The sequence below is a fragment of the Lolium perenne genome, chromosome 3 (genome assembly GCF_019359855.2).
Source record: "Lolium perenne isolate Kyuss_39 chromosome 3, Kyuss_2.0, whole genome shotgun sequence".
Lineage (NCBI taxonomy): Eukaryota > Viridiplantae > Streptophyta > Magnoliopsida > Poales > Poaceae > Lolium > Lolium perenne.
Window position 1 is genome coordinate 277,354,648 of NC_067246.2, and position 16,408 is coordinate 277,371,055.

The following is a 16,408-nucleotide window of genomic DNA, read 5'->3' on the forward strand; positions in this document are numbered from 1 at the left end:
CTACCGAACGGTTTCTCGTTTACTCCTAAACAAAGTAGTTCAATCTAAACTTTGCTGTAATTCACAATATTTTCGCCAGAGAGCATAGATACGTTTCTACTACTCCCATCCATAATAAGTGTAAGTGGTTTGTACTTTGTGCTAAACCACTAACACTTATTATGGATCAGAGAAAGTAAATTTTATTATTCGAAGCCACTGGAAATGTAATCCGTACTAGAGGTTGGGTGAAGAATAAACTTGGCGGGCACACGGAATTAGAAAGAATATCTAAACCAAAAAAAAAAGGGTATTTCTCAAGAGAAACATATATGTCAACACCCAAACAATTCTACTGTATCAAAACTGGGGATTAAACCACAGTTGCCGAACAGCTTGCTAAGAGCGCCAAATGGGTTTTGGTTTACACACCTTACATTGACCCTCTCAAGACTTAAAAGAAGGAAACCAATGATCATTTGTTTTCTACCCCCTTTAGATCTCTATTTCATATTTCCTGTACACGGGAAACAATTCAGATCAGATGAGCTCTTGAGCATCAAGCTGCAAATGATTGGGCTGACTTGAAACAAGTATCGAGAATGATGTGCACTTTGAACAAGTTCCAGCGCAGAATGGATGACTTAGCATAATCGAACGACTGAAAGATCACTTGAGATGATGTGTTTCTCAACGCCCCCAAACAGGTGCCATGCCGAAAAAAACATGCCAGGTAGCTGTCAGCAGATTCATGAAATCTTTTTCACATCTTGGACATCCTGGGCCCTGAAGTAAAATGTTAAAGTTAGCAAAAATAAGCATCATTCTTACCAGCTAATGTGTATACATTCAAAGGAAGTCATTTAGTCTACTCTTGCAGCTTACATCAGTGTATAAAGGACGCAGTGATTTGAGTATACAAAATCTGATGATAAGGAAGAGCAATATACTACACCTGCTTACACAAACATATGGGGCCATGAGTAGAGCAATACCTCTGGGAAGAATTGGAGCCATCAGATTGATCTTCATCCTCCTCTTCCTCTGCTTCATCTTCATCACTATCAATCTCCAAAAGACTCAATCTGCACTGGCTTAAAACTCTTCTCATCAGGAAAACATTCATGTAGTACTGCACCAAGTCCCTCCTGGGCTTTGAGGCAAAATGTTTCGACGCTATCGCCCAAAAGCTCTTATTCTCCAGCGAAGGAACCAAACGCTCAAGTCCATTAAACCTTAGTTGGTCGTCATGACTCCACATCTTAGAAACCTCGTCACCCATCGAATCAAATTTCCATTCCGAGAAAGCTTGGCCAATTTCAGACCTTAGCTGATCCCTTGCTGCATTTATGTGATCCTGTCTGCAGAAGTACGATCCTGGATATGGGCAACTACAAGACTCAGGCCTTCCCCGACCAGCTACCACAATATCTGTTTGCGACATTTCACCTTCAGGGGGCCAAGTTCTGCTTCCTAGCATCTTTGAGATGTCCGGGTCATTCCTATAGCAAGAAAGCTCTGCATCTGAAGGTGGTCCAGTCCATTCAGGTATCTTTGCCTGAAAGTGCTCACCTACTCCTATCTTTTTCCGTTGGGTGAGAAGCACTGATGTCATGAGTACCATTCTCCTAGCAAGCCTCTCAGATTTCCTTGTTGGCATTGACCCTTTCCTGGGCATTTCATAATGATTGTTGTGAGTTTTGTACTTCCTTTTCTGAAAGATGAAAAAAAAAATGTAACAAAGTTACAAAGGTAAAGAAAAGGCAATTGCTTTGAAATCCACATCCCAAAACGGAAACTAAAAAAAAATGGGGTAAAACCAAGTTAACGAAATTGAAAATACAAGGAAACAATAAACACGGGGCGGACAAACATTCATAGCATCCCACTTACGAATTCCAGTAATCTGTATCAAAATATGGACTACAAAAAACCACTTGGGTAATGCTATATGCCTACTGTTTGAGGATTTCAGATTTGACACAGAGAGCAAATAGTTGAAAAGCTACACTGTTGTCCATACCTCCAATTTATCAAATTATCGACCTTACCTGTGCAAATAAATCCTTACTTATTCAGGCACATAAAGGACAAGATACCGATGATTCTGTATCTGTATCGTTCTCCAATTTAAAATATTTTGGATCTGTCACTGATGTACCTATTACCTATTATTCTTTGACAGTTAGACATCAGCATGCCTTGTATGTTGTTCACACGAACATGTAGGATGGACATGGTGTGGTGATGCCTAAAGTTCAGGAAATGACACCACCATTATCAGTCCTCCCAAACACAAGATAATTATACAGTTCCGGTTCTCCACGACCTCTTTATCTCAGAGTAGCTCTGTAGGCCACATATCACTGTCAGCTTCATGCCAAAGCTGGACAGACTAAAAAAATGCTTCTCCAAAAATATGCTCTCAAAGGTTTTCAGTAGTTCTACATGGAGAAAGGCATAAAAAAATTTATACTCCCTCCGTCCTATTTTTTGTGGCGCCGAATCTTTTTCGCCGGGTAAGGTGTGCTGAAGAGAAATTCATACGGAGATGCCCTTAAACGGCATGAACCAATACAGCTCATTTTCTACACCTGGATGTTCAATCCCCGAGGCCCCACGTCCCTCATTGTTAGCCTCACATGCAGGCACCCCTCTTTATACTGCCATCTATGCAGCAGCTGCCGAGTTTTTCCTCGCCAGTCGCCACACATTCAAGGGCCTTGGGGTAAAGATGGAAAAGAACTGCATTGCAGACAGCTACGCCAAATATCACAGGACAAAAAGATTCAAATTTACTTCACTTGCTATGGACGGAGGGAGTATGCCACAAAACCCAAGATCACGTTTCCAATATGATAATCTAGGACACTTGGTAGCTTTTAGATATCAGGCATTGGTGGAGCTACGTTGGGGCCGACCTGGGCCATGGCCCGCCCAGGATTTTTCCTAAAACATCTACACATCTGTATCGATGGCCCAATCCACTAGCACAGCCAAGCCAGCGAACCAGCAAGCACCAAGCAGACCGGTATCCATGCAGCGATTCAGAGCAAGCGACCAAAGAGCGTACTGGGTAACGAGAAGAAAAGCCCAAGAAGACACAGTGCGCTCTTTTGACTGCTTTGTCGATTTTTCTAAGAAAAAATGTCGTTGGTAGCTAGCTATCTTTGCAAGTCAGTTTTGAAGGTTCTTGTATCTTCGCTAGTGTAGCACGTGTAACCTCTTCCTTTTTTTAATTAATAGTTACCAGTTCAATAGCATGATTTCTTCACTAAAATTTTGTTAATATTCTTAGTTAGTCAACAAAAATAAGTGTAGCTCAAAAAAAAAAATAGTGCTCTTTTTTTAGTTTGGCCCGCCCAGATATTTGTTTGTAGCTCTGCCACAGATATCAGGTAAAATATATTCAATACAAGAGAAGACTACATTAAATCGCCAACGATAAATTTTACAACAATCAAGTTCCGAGATATATAATTTTCATTTCCATTAAAACATGAGCATTCATTCAAATAATTATTTTACAATAGTACTAGAGAAAACAATGCAGATCAGTTCAGGATGCATGCATTTGTGAACATGCATGTGTAATGTACACCCATTTCAGCAAGTCCACTTCAGTCCCTTAGTCTTACACCTGAGTCCTAGTCTACACCCTACTGAATAAAAACATGTTATCAACCCCTTGGCAAGCATCACTTATATAACGACTAACATGTCATTGGCGTTCTCACTAGGAAGTCTTCAGAGTGTAATTCGTTAACTTGGTTTCTGTTCTAGCACAACCATAATGATGCTTTAATGGTTAACAAATTAATAGATGAAATTGTGACCAAAAAACTTTAAATGGCATGTGTTTTTGAGTAAATGGATTCAGGCATGTAACTGAATGTTCTGGATGTTTTGTTCTTAGAGTTGTCAGCCCACAAGTCAAGGTTCAAACCTAGTTTTGCGTCTGCCTAGAGCCTATTCGCGTAAGCGTGCACCTACAAGCTCATGGAAGATAAAGCGCTAGACGTTTTGCTGTCGCCTAGCGCCCAGGTGCGCCTTTTTAACCATGCCAAAAACAGATCTTGAGAAAACATTACTCCATCAGTTCACCAATATAGGTTTTAATGTCGCCTAGCGCCCAGGGATTTAGCGCTACGCGTTTTGATGTAGTCTTGCGCAATGCCAAAAACAGATCTTGACAAAATGTTACTCCAACAGTTCACAAATATTGGCTGCTCTAACCAAAGGCATAAGACTACAGGAACGGCCTAAAGCCCTAAAATGACTGCCATGCCATTCTCTTACTCCAGGTTGATCTAGCTATTCTCTCCATTCTCATGTTCCCTCTCTAAGGAGGATCCATAGATGAGAGTGGTCACAGGGTGTACTATGAAGAAGAGAAACTGTTTACAACATGTATAACAAAGCGATATGATTAATAATGACCACTGAACGGAATACACTATTAGCTAATAATGGAACCATCATGAATGCAGGCAACAAGTTTCTGCTAGTGAGTTAATGTCAATTGTCAAGTGGCATGCTCGCTGAACCTCAATTCCACCATAGGCGGTTCCTATGCGCTTTGCTGACTTATAGGGCTCTGTTTGGAGTTGTTGAATTGTGATGCGCTTAGAGTCCGTTGTGAAAAAAACTCCACGGAAGAAAGAAATGGTGGTTAACCAAATGGGTAAAATACACTGCGACTCCGCTGTGATTATCATAATACAGCGCAATGCCAAACAAAGCCTAAGTCACCAGCTGAGATGCTGACATGAAAAGGCCTTTCCCCAATCAAGATCTTCTATGGTCTGTGGAAGGTTCGGCTGTACCTGAGATTCTCTTGGCTTGAAATGGAACAACCGTCAGTTTCCATTCCATACCCTGCGACTCCATGCACAAATCCACTCATAGGAAAGCGAGCCTAGATACGGACCTTAGGGAACGCAGTGGGATAACATATAGTGCCAAATCCTAGATGCGGCGCAAGTCCCATCTGTACGGAGCAGCCGGAGAAGACAACCAGCAGAGACTAGTACGCAACAGTCAACCCAATCCATAGCTATTTCAACGAATTAACAACAGATCGCGACTCACGACGCTAAGGATTTGCGACTTCGTCAGGAAACACTCACCTTGGAGAAGCTGGGGAGCTCTGCTGCGTCTGCTACGTCCTCCATCCTGAGGTAGCGCGCGCGCCGCAAGGCCAGCACCTGCCTCTTCCTCGGCCTGTCCGCCGGACGCTTCGCGCAGGGATCCACGGCGACCTCCCGCGCCCAGCACACCACCGCCTCCAGATCCCCGGCGGCCACGCCGTTGCCGCTTCCCGCGCCGCGCTGCAGGATCTCCCCGACGAGCGCTTCGAACGGCCGCCGCGTCTCGCCGGCGCCATCCGGCTGCGGCGAGGCGACAACGCCTGAGGAGGTGGAGGAGGAGGAAGGGGGAAACGACGAGGAGGACGCGGCGGCGGCGGCGGCGGGCGGCGTGTGTCGTGGCTGGTCACCGCAGTGGCCGTTTAGGGCGAAGGGGGCATCGAGGAGCTGCTTCTGGTACATACCGACCATCGGAGCACGGGCGCCGCCACCCGTCGTGGTGGCGGCGGCGCGGCTGGCTGAGGCGGGTTTGCCGCTCGCCGCTGCCGCTGCCGGTGGCTGGCTGAGAGGATGGAGAATTGGAGATTTGGGTGTATTGTGAGATTTAACTTTTGAAAAGAATTGGGACGGAATTATGGAATGTTCTAGGCTAGGGTCTCTACTCTCTAGGGAGCAGAGAGCGGTGTTGCGATTCGTGGAGGCCAGCGTGTTGGGCCTGGGTGAAAGAAACTTTGTCAAAACCGCCCCTCCTGGCTACTGTATATATCTTCCAAGAGATTTACTTTATGTGCTGCCTCGTTTGGAAATTAGTGAGCTGAATTTGTTAGATTTGAAAAGGCTGTATAGATATATGTGAATTTAGATAAATCTGAGTCACTTATTTTTTATCGGACGAAGGAGATGCATGAATTGCTAGGGTTAGGGTTTCCCTTTATATGGACCATCCAAAGGCGCGATGATTTGAGCCATTTTATTAATTTTATAAGATAATATAAGCCATTGAAAAATATATAAAGCTAGCTATGATGGTCTTTCCTAAAAAAACCTTCAAAAATATAAATGGTCCACTCGTATATGCATATACTATGTATCTCTTATCTCTCACATGTCGCCGTGCTCTATTCCTTCCTGTTTAACCCTAGCAAGATGTGAAGCAACAATGTACGAGATGGATGAGGCTAGGGTTTAGGATGAAGACGAAGATTCGATGAATCTATTGTCTCCGTCTTCCTTAAGTTCTACGACATGAGCGTGTGAATCCACCATCTACCTCAAGTTTGCGCTTTGAGCCCAATGCATGCATCGGCCTTCCTCTTAAACGTCTGCTTCTCAAGAGCACCGATCATCTCACGTTGTTTATGAATCCAACCGAGGGAGCACTTATTTGTCTCATCTCGAGCATCCACTTCTATTTCCATACTACATGATGCTTCCCAAAGTTTCAACTAGTCAATGTACCGAGCAATTTGTGTATATTGTAATAATACTATTGAGTCGGTTGCTAGCACCTTAAATTAGGTTCTAACCTAGACATGACAGCTTTATTCCTTTTTCACCATCTGAGCTTCTTCCACCAAACATAATTTAGCGTCACTTCATCTCATATTTATTAATAGGCGATATTGTGCTAAATGGCTTATGTAGAATCAAATTAGTAATGCATGCAAGCGTAATTTTAATGTATTGCCTTCTTTCCTGTCTCCACATGCATGGATGAACATGTCAACTCGCGCTGATATTATCACATTAATCGCTAAATTTAGAAACTACAAATGTTTTCATTTCTAAATTGTTAATTGATTCGCACTCCTAATCCTCATTGTCGAGCACGCCTCGACAACCTATATGATTCAAAACTAGATCATGTTTCCCACAAGGCCAGAATATAATATGCACATGCTATTAGATGGGCAAAGAACACTTATCACGATAATAGAGCATATTTGCCAAATAATTTCGACATGATTTTAAGCTTGTAATGTTTTGCAAGGATAGAGGGTGGATACGCAAATCAATCAATAACTAGAAGATAACCATACCATACAAGTTCATACAAGAGTTTTGCATTTGTGTAAATGATGTTCAGGAACATGCCAATAATTTTTAAATAACCAGATAAATATAGCCTGACAAGTAAGGTCAGCAATCTAACCATTGTCTACAAAAAAAAGTTGTTAAAATATTTCAATATGTGATCTAGTTTTGAAAATCTCCTCGTGAGTCGATACTAAGCAAATAATAAAAATTGATCGTCACATGGGTATATTGTTTAAGAGATAAAATACATCCAAAATATTAATATCAAGTGAATCTTAGTGACGGCATAGCAATGTTTGCACAATGCACACTAGGACTAAAATCTAGCACTGCTTCGTACTCTTATCAAACAATTTATATTTTGCTATTGTGTAAAAAATGTGAGAACCTAGAGGATAACTAGTAACCTCACGTGTGCCAATCATGTTTGACTAATGTAAAACATGAAGAAAATACAAGCCTCCTCAGATTTACTACCATACTTCTGATAACTTTTCATGTTTTCTTATTGGAATGTTGTTTATGAGGAAGAGAAATATAAACATAAAACAACACGGGTAACTTGCACACTCTTTATAAAGACTCTTGTATAATCGATGTTTTAAAGCACATAGAAAATGTAATCCCACATAAACATATCATCCTACAAATCTATGATATATAAAAATATTGGAAGATTCCAATAGCATGCAAATCTTGATGAGCAAATAAAGAACATCACCAAAAAGAAAATTCAGTAAGAAAATCTAATAGTTCTCTCATGTATGAAAAATGAATCTATTGAGTAATTAGGAAGCAATGAGCGAAACATAGAGTGATTTTTAAATGTATAAGACTTATCCATAGCCATTTGACGATCAACTTTTCTAAAAAAAAATTGTGTATTAATTAAGTAGCACAATTTTTGTTACAACCATGCAATATCAATTGTTACGAATTCATCTTGTTTTGAGATATTCCCTCGGGACAATCATGTGGTGATGATATTTTCCTATGTACTAATGAGTTATTAATATTGTTCTTGAACACTTCTACGTATCAACAAGTATCTACATTACTTGTTTGTGAGACTATATATTGTATGATGGTAGTTCTAATGGTCCCCTGGTCGATAAGGCTGTGGGGACACATCTCCACTTATTTGGTTGTTGACTATGTTTCACGAGTAATGTACATGGTGATCATGACTCGATAGTATTGACTCGGGGATCGATACCACTGAGTTGGACATATCCACTTTGAGACAACGAGATGATATTCATTTGTTAGTCTCAAGTACAATGTATATGCTATGTCTTAGACCTAAAGTATTCGCATGTTCTCGAGTTGAGAATTGACTTACTTAGGGTTTATCAAATGCTACTTATTAATTCGCTAGTTATAAAGGTAGATTTCAGGTTAGTCGTGAAACAATCTACAAGGTTTTGGTCGACCATATGGGATTTGCCCATCTGGCTTGGAGATATATATTCTCTAAGCCATCTCTGAGTGATCAAATTCGTAAAGCATGGCCTTGCGACTTGGTCAAGAGCTAATTAACCCAGTTTGGAATATGTATCAGGGATCGAGAATATAGGTCAAACTATCCACACTCGACTTGAGATCAACAATACATATCGGAGGCAAAAGGAGTGTTCCATATGACACATTGTCGAGGTTCCTCGGAATGACTTTGCGATACTCGGGAGTTGGCATGTTCTGTGCTAGCAGGCGCTACCAGCTATCGACTTAAGTCCGAGAGCTCACCACATGTGGGAACTCGGAAAGGGCAAGTCGTGTCCTTGTGATTGTGGACCTATATGGTCACACAATTCAGGGGTTAGGAACCTACCTGGATGTGATCTTAGTAGAAGTACGTTAGAGTCCTATCGGGTCACAAGTGTTGTGGGCCAAAGAGAACGTCTATATAAGTTGAAGGTGTGGTGTAGACAATAGATGCCGGTTAGTGAAGAGTTGATTCGAGGGTTTTGGAAACCCTATCCACCACCACCTCCAAGCCCACGTTGTACGATCTGATCTAGCAATTCTCTGCTTGATGTTCCTCCTCGTGTATATACTTTGGAAGTGTTGCACTTGTGACACTTGGACGAACAACATGTGGGATCTGCGCTGAGCTCTTCGAGGGAATCAAACAAGGATGAAATATCAATTAATATGACTATACTAGCATGACGCGCTATGTCGACTCTACTATCGACACGGGCCTACATGTCAAGTGGTAACCTCCTGATCTAACACCTAAGCATTGTTCATCGGCGTGGCAGTAGAAAATTTATGTTGTGCTAGCGTAGCATACCACATGACCCAAAGGGAGGTGTATTAGCAATTCTCTTTACATTTGTTGGCCTACACAACAAAAAAGGAGTTGACCGCCAGCTTCCAGGTGAACACTCTTACCTTCGGAGGAACATCTGGTTTCCAAATCAAATCCCACATGCTTTCGTTTCCATAAGGGATAGCATTTGAACTAGTTTGAGAATGCATTTTCATATCAAGGCCATGCCTATAAGTACTGCTCTGAAAGGACCGAAGATTACTCTGGGTACCAGGCAGGCACGCACCATAACCTTCATCATCAAGGTGTGGACTTCATCTGCATCATAAGGTAGAAATATATCCATATAATATATCCACCTTGCAACATTTTAAAATGGATGTATTGATACTAATTTAGTACCATATATGTTGCTACATTTCTTTATAAATTTCTCATTTTTTTACTTAAGATAGAAGCTATAAGTACACTTATTTGCAAACGGAGGGATCCGTAGTAGATGTTTTGTGAGAGCATCTACAGCTGGTTTCCAATATGTGCACGAACTCACTTCCCTTTCTTTCGCTCTGTTATTTCAGATAAGTCTTAATAGAAATGGGTTAGCCCAGGTGGCACAAATATTAGTCCCTCCAATCCATAATATTTGTCGGAGCTTTAATTCAAGTTTGTCTAACATTGTTTACCAAAGAGAACAAAGTTGACATGTTGAGTCTATTGGATCCTGGTAGCATGTAGAATGTAAATATTTGGGAAGCTAGATTTATTTGAAGCTATATTGTGCGTCTGTTTCTTTCCAAGCGAATACAAAGTATCCTACCAATTGCAGGTTTCTTTCTAGTGTACATTCAACTGAACATTGTGGTGTAAGCACGTGGGCACCATCTAGACAAGTACATGTTGCTGCTCTAAATATGCTAATGTAACCATTAAGCATGTAATCTTCACCGTCACCTAAAAGCAGAATATGCTTTGAAATGTAGAGTATCAACTTTGTCCGCAGATTTGTTGTTAACCATGATCCTTACGGAAGGTACACATGATTTTGGAATTATTTGTATGTACGACTCTGAATATCTGAGAATTAATAAACTAACTGTTTCATGCCACTGCAAGGACTGGATCTCCCCAGTGCACAAGATCATAGCCTCAATTCCATTCAGCTGTACAAAGTATATGCGTTGATAACATTTTCAAATAACTTTAGCTATCTTTTATGCTGGCATTATGAAACTAAAAAATACCTAGGGATATACTTATTTTCTCAAAAAGAATACATATATGTTCAGCTAATAATACATTACTTATTTTCTCAAAAAGAAAACATATTTTTTCTCTGTAGCAAATAATCATGCATACTGGCATCACAGCATATATAGATCTCTAGTGCACCCTGGTAATGACAAAATACGGATGAACAAGGAAAGCTGAACATAACCATCTACGGTCAGAAAAATCGAAAGTCCCAGATGACTTTCACTAGTTCTTCATCAAGTATATACTTGGTACAATTAGGAGGGTGCAACTCTAATCACTTCATAAACTCTTAGGTAATACTGTAACATACAAGTATACAACAATGATCTGATGAAGGTGTTCAGCCAAGAATATTTCCCCTCCAGGGATAACAATGAAAAAAAAAGAATCATGTATGTGAACTCATGTTGCTAAGTGGACATTCCAGCTGAAAAAGGGCCAACACTAGAAGAATATGACAGTCTTTTAATTTAATTTCTTCAGCTGATTCCCTCTGCCAAATGGCCTCAAATTACGACTGGCTACTTTCCATAGCTGAGTAAGTGTTGCAAATACTGTTGTAGAATAGCTTTCAGTATGGGGAGGCACCATGCCTTTCCTCAGCTTGCTGCAAAATTGTAAGCTCCTTTTGCAGCATCAGTCTCCAAAGACAAATTTCTTTTGCGTGTAGTACTTGTCTTCACTCGCCTTCTTTTTCAAGTTTCTTTTCTGTTCGGAGAAACCCCCAAGAATAATGTTTAGTAGGGTATAAAATCCTAGGGAAAAATATGTATATTTATCAAGCAAGTTACACTACCGCAGTGTATACCTTGTAAGCTTCGTGGTTATCAATAATTCTTGTAGCGACTGAAACTGATGTTATAGTTTTAGGGCTTGTGACTATTTGAAAAATACCCATGCTCTTTGGAAGGGCGTAGGGATCATCTTCACCCTGCAGCATGCGTCCAACAAGTTTCAATATCAATTTGTGCACCTAATTTCGGTAAGTTTGCCATCAAGATACATTAGGTTTAATTATATACTTACAACAGAAGTACCCTCGGCTACTGTCCCATGTACAACCAATGAAATGTTAAACGTAGTAATCTGCATCATGTGACAAAACAAAATATGTGAGGGTCCGCTAGCAGAAGATCTCTGCATTGTATTCAATTATCCTTCAAACCATATGCTTGAAACTAACACTCAGGTTCAAGAAATAGACTAAATCAACTTGCAAAATTTTGTAACATACCATATCCCTTGAAACTTCCCATGGTGCGCCTATTATAACTTCATCGACGTAGCGACAAGCAAGTACACTAAGGGTACGCTCATGGAGGTGCATGATAGGACAACAGCCTCTTCTTTCCCTGGACAACTGGTTCTCATAAGCATGGCAGCTAACCTTATACAAGACAAGCTACATGTTTTTTTTTTTTTGTAGTAACACTCGTAACAATATATATTTGATGCTAATTTATGCTCAAAAAATCCCTTAATAATCTTAAGTAAAGATATTAAATAAGCACCTGATGGCCTGGTCATCATGAACACCGACAAGAAGGAAGTCACCAAGTTGCCTGGCAATTCTTAGGATCTACATTAGACAGTAACATCTAGGTTTAATGACAGCATATGAACCACACCAAAGACCATCTTCTGTGAGGTGTTGAGAAAATAATTTGCATGAGAACCACAAAAGGTACCTCAACATGGCCGGCATGGAAAAGGTCAAATGCACCATCTATATACACCACGCGAGCACCTGGCGAAGGAGCCTGAATGCACATGAGTACTTCTCAATAAATGGAACGGAATGGCATAGTCAATGTAATTCTGCCAAAGGTAGCAGTAAGACCATGGATAAAACGGTACAGTTGAGGCATTAAGTAGTACTTTTACATTTGGTTAAAATAAAAGGGCGTACCCAGTGCTGAAAGCTCGGCATACCCATTGCTGAAAGCTCCCACCCAGACCCCACACTGTGTGGGAGCTTTCAGCACTGGGTAAGCCATTTTTTAACATTTGGTTACATTAACTGAAATCTATCAGGACATTTTTTCCTATAAGTGCCTAGAAAGCTGATCAATAAAGGAACTATCAAGTAAGAATAATAAGCAGCAACAACTGAGACGGAGTTCCTTAAAATCTCATACCTGCCCATTTGAAAACTGCATTATCCGGCGGGAAGTTGGAAGAAAATTGGAAAGCTGAGGTTTCTTCTGATCGCATGATTCAACTCCAACATTTTCATTACTGCCCTGTTTATGCTTGAATGTTAGCAATATTCTCCCTGTGTCGAAAGAAATTGTTCCCATGTAAGATTGCAATGGGCAAGAAAATGATATTCTCTAGGATGAGCATGGAAAGCATTTTTCTATTATACAAGATTATAAATAATATGCATTAAGAGTATCCTATTCAAAAAAAAAAAAAAAAACTAGTGGCATTACTAATCCATATGGTCATCTTACCGACTATATCGGTGCTTGAAACACCTTCAGTTCGCCTGATTTGCTTGTATCGTCCTGCCTTCTTTGCTAACGCATAAGCATCCGTTCCATCAGGTAGAAGACAAGGATCGTCTCCATGTATAATGTAATCAATGTTGTATTTACTGAAGAGCGTATTCATGAATTCTTCTGTAATTTCATAGGGCGCATTGGGAATGACCTCATCCACCCACTTCAATCCACTGACAAGTGTCAACCTAGAATGTCAAAACATAAATAAACACAGAATAGTAAGTGAGAATATACATTTATGAAAACTTAGTAATTCAAAGTTGCTGCAAAAATAAGACAGAATTAGACCATCTCAATACTTCTATATTTCGCGAGGAACAAAAAAGTACGAAATCGATCTTTTGAGGCAGGGGGTAAAGGTAACGTAACTTCATCGATGATATAATTGAGCATTCGCAAAATTAAATTCAGAAGATTTATGCATGAGAAGATTAGCACAGAATCCCAACTCTTGCAGCTAACTTGCAATATTAGATAAGTAAATAATGAGAGAGACACGAAATCCAGGTATTCAGATAAATTTCAGAGAATATGGCATACTCATACTTATTTTGACAAGCTTTCCAGATAAATTTGCTATACTATTGCTAACGTCATCAACACGCTCTGTTGAAACAGAATAATGCATTTCACAGGACAAAGAAAGTAGTGTAGTTACCTCTCTTCCATCGAAAGCACAGGCGGACCCTTATTCGCCACAATCTCCTCGTCACTGACAACTCCCACGATCAGCTGATCTCCCAGCAGCTTGGCCTGTCGCAACGCATTTGCGTGGCCATAGTGCATGAGATCAAAGCATCCATCCATGTACACTCTCACGGGCCTTTGCTGTTCCTTCTTCTTGGGAAGTTGTCCTAGATATGGCCAAAAGTATGGAGCAAAAGGAGCACCAATTCCTCCAAAGTAGCCCGTAGATAACCAAAGAATTGCTACGGTGACCATAACTCCCCCGATTCCGAAAAACTGGGAATAATACCCACCATTCCAGAGCCCCTGGTTGTTCTCAAACGCTAGCATACCCATCATCATCTTGAGGAGTAGATGTGCTGTCCGGGGTATTGCTTCTGAAATAAATAAAGTATATGGCCAAAATGAGACTTCACAGTGGATGCATCCCCATGGCAAGAAAGGGTACCCATACATGTAAGTAAATGGAAACAAAAAAAAAAGTCTCGCTGTCCAAACTTTTGCAGCCCAAATATTTTGTTGTGTTTAGAACAAGAGAGTGACCCAAAAGTAGTATGCACCGCTTTCAATACTTAATTGTGAAAGGTCAGATTGATGTTGGACGCATAACCAGAACTAACTAAATTTGCGCAACGTGGTTAGCTAAGAAGTCACGTTGACAGAATCGTAACCACCAGACATTTTGGAAAGCTACAGTCTGAGCGCTGGAGAGTTCAGAACAAACTTGTATTTGCGTTGAGTACAAGTTACATAGTAGCAACTAGTGGAGCTCAGGAATCCGTGAGTTGTTTTTTTTTCTATGTGGAAACTTTTGTCACGCAACAATCTGAAGCAACTGATCATCTAAATTTGTACCACAAGGGGAAAACCTGGCAAAATGGGACAATAACCTTGAGCTATTGAAACCTCGAATTTCTCACAATAATCGAGTGAGGACTAATCTGGTTCCCACTGCAAACAGCCTAGCCCAATTTCAAATATGCACAAAACTAAGCAGAATCTATAGGTGCGTAGCCACAACCGGGAGGAGGAGCACGGACACAATCACAGGACATGGGAGAGAGCGAATGCAACAGCTCAAATCGCCCCACCAGTGAAATGCTAACTCCAAAATGCCGCAAACGGCAGATACGATCAAATGGCGCCGTGCACGCGCGCGTCCACCCGCGGACGATCCGTGGTCAGATGCGGCATGGATCGATCGGTAAGGTGCCAGCAGATGCTGAACCGAAAGTTGGGGGAAGGAAAAAAAAAACACTAGTACAAACAATTTTCGCGATTTTGTTTTCCTTGAACAACGCGCGAGATTCAGAGGGAGAGAAGAGGCGCACCGGAACGAGGGGGGCAGGCGGCAACGGCAGCCGGCGGCGGGCGAGATCGGGCGACGGGTGGCGCGGGGATCTCCGCCGGGGCGGGGCGCGGCGGGGAGGGAGAGATCTGCCACTGCCGCGACGCGGTGCTGCGTGTGGCGCGGCGAAGAATCCCTGCGTCTGTCTTGTCTCCGCCCGTCCCCGGTTTTTCAGGGGAAGAGCCAGCCAGCCAGCCGGAGACGAGACGCGCACGGGACGAGAACGAGACGACAGGTCTTGTACGTCTCGCAAATTGGCGTGTGGTGCTGTGTGTGGGCTCCTCCCCTTCACCAACTGCTTCCCCCACCCTGCGCCTGCTCGCTAAATATCAGCGTCTCGCCTCACGTGTGCTCTCTCCTCTTCTCCCATCTTGCTGATTTTGCACCGGCTTGCAAAAGGTGGGTTTTTTTTTATAGAACTTCATGCTTTATTGATCAATTAAGAAAGAAGTTCATATAACCCCCACATGTATTCGAGATTGGACCCAGCACCCCCTCAAGTTTAAACTAGCACACTTAACCCCCCTAACTATCAAAAACCGGGCAAAACACCCCCTCGGGCCTAGTGAAAGCTGTTTTGCTGAGTCAAAACCAGTTTTGTTGACTGGTATTACAGATGTGGATGCCACGTCGTCCTGATGTAGCGCCACAATGCCTGTTTAGCTGACCAGAACCATCTCTCCTCACGTTGTAGTTCCTATATGAGCAGAGTGGACGACCGGCCACCATGGCCGATACCGATGTGCAGACGGCGGACCACTGTGTTGCCGAAGTACCGCCAAGAGCACAGCTCCAAACCATCGAGTAAAGATGTGTCTTCGCGTGGAAGCCACGCGCGGGCGCACGCACGCACGGGGCACACGGACACACCAACGGCTGGCAGCAGGTGGAAGCGAGCACGGGATCCATCAGCCCAGGCTCCACAGCTCTGATTTGATCGAAATCCATACTCCAAGCAAGCAGCACGATCAATTAGCTTGAATGCTTGATCGAAACGTGCTAGCTAGCTTCACGTATGCAACTTGCTAGATTGATTAGGTACATACGGAGAACGGCACACACGTACCACACCACGCTTATCTCCAACAAAGGTCGGCAAGACGCCATCGACGTTGTAGTTGTGGTCGGGGCTGCCGCGCGCCATGCCCTCTGCTCCTCCAGCCCTTTAACCAATGAGACGCCCATGCTCCTTCCAGTCCTCACTCCTGATCAACACCGGCACATCCACCACTAT

At 42.1% G+C, this 16,408-nt stretch overlaps 2 protein-coding genes across 2 annotated transcripts; both read right to left on the reverse strand.

Annotated features, from left to right (window-relative positions):
• Nucleotides 1-310: 310 nt before the first annotated feature.
• LOC127344424 (uncharacterized) lies at nt 311-5,787 on the reverse strand. Its single transcript, XM_051370693.2, has 3 exons — nt 5,109-5,787; nt 975-1,693; nt 311-765 (listed from the first exon to the last, which is right to left on the reverse strand). The coding sequence occupies exons 1-3, from the start codon at nt 5,535-5,537 to the stop codon at nt 729-731; spliced, it is 1,185 nt and encodes a 394-aa protein (XP_051226653.1). The 5' UTR covers nt 5,538-5,787; the 3' UTR covers nt 311-728.
• A 5,002-nt stretch (nt 5,788-10,789) lies between these two features.
• Nucleotides 10,790-15,438, reverse strand: LOC127344423 (ethanolamine-phosphate cytidylyltransferase). Its single transcript, XM_051370692.2, has 10 exons — nt 15,158-15,438; nt 13,798-14,203; nt 13,089-13,324; nt 12,771-12,907; nt 12,321-12,392; nt 12,144-12,211; nt 11,867-11,984; nt 11,659-11,718; nt 11,441-11,563; nt 10,790-11,340 (listed from the first exon to the last, which is right to left on the reverse strand). Exons 2-10 carry the CDS (start codon nt 14,166-14,168, stop codon nt 11,269-11,271), a joined length of 1,257 nt encoding a protein of 418 aa, XP_051226652.1. The 5' UTR covers nt 14,169-14,203; nt 15,158-15,438; the 3' UTR covers nt 10,790-11,268.
• Nucleotides 15,439-16,408: the final 970 nt, after the last annotated feature.

Coding starts and splice junctions, on each gene's coding strand:
- LOC127344424 (XM_051370693.2), bottom strand. CDS start 5,537: ATGGTCGGTATGTACCAGAAGCAGCTCCTCGATGCCCCCTTCGCCCTA. Junction 1,694..5,108: donor AGCTCCCCAGCTTCTCCAAG/GTGAGTGTTTCC, acceptor TTCATCTTTCAG/AAAAGGAAGTACAAAACTCA. Junction 766..974: donor GGCTCCAATTCTTCCCAGAG/GTATTGCTCTAC, acceptor ATTTTACTTCAG/GGCCCAGGATGTCCAAGATG.
- LOC127344423 (XM_051370692.2), bottom strand. CDS start 14,168: ATGATGATGGGTATGCTAGCGTTTGAGAACAACCAGGGGCTCTGGAAT. Junction 13,325..13,797: donor GTGCTTTCGATGGAAGAGAG/GTAACTACACTA, acceptor TTGACATTCTAG/GTTGACACTTGTCAGTGGAT. Junction 12,212..12,320: donor TCCATGCCGGCCATGTTGAG/GTACCTTTTGTG, acceptor TGTCTAATGTAG/ATCCTAAGAATTGCCAGGCA.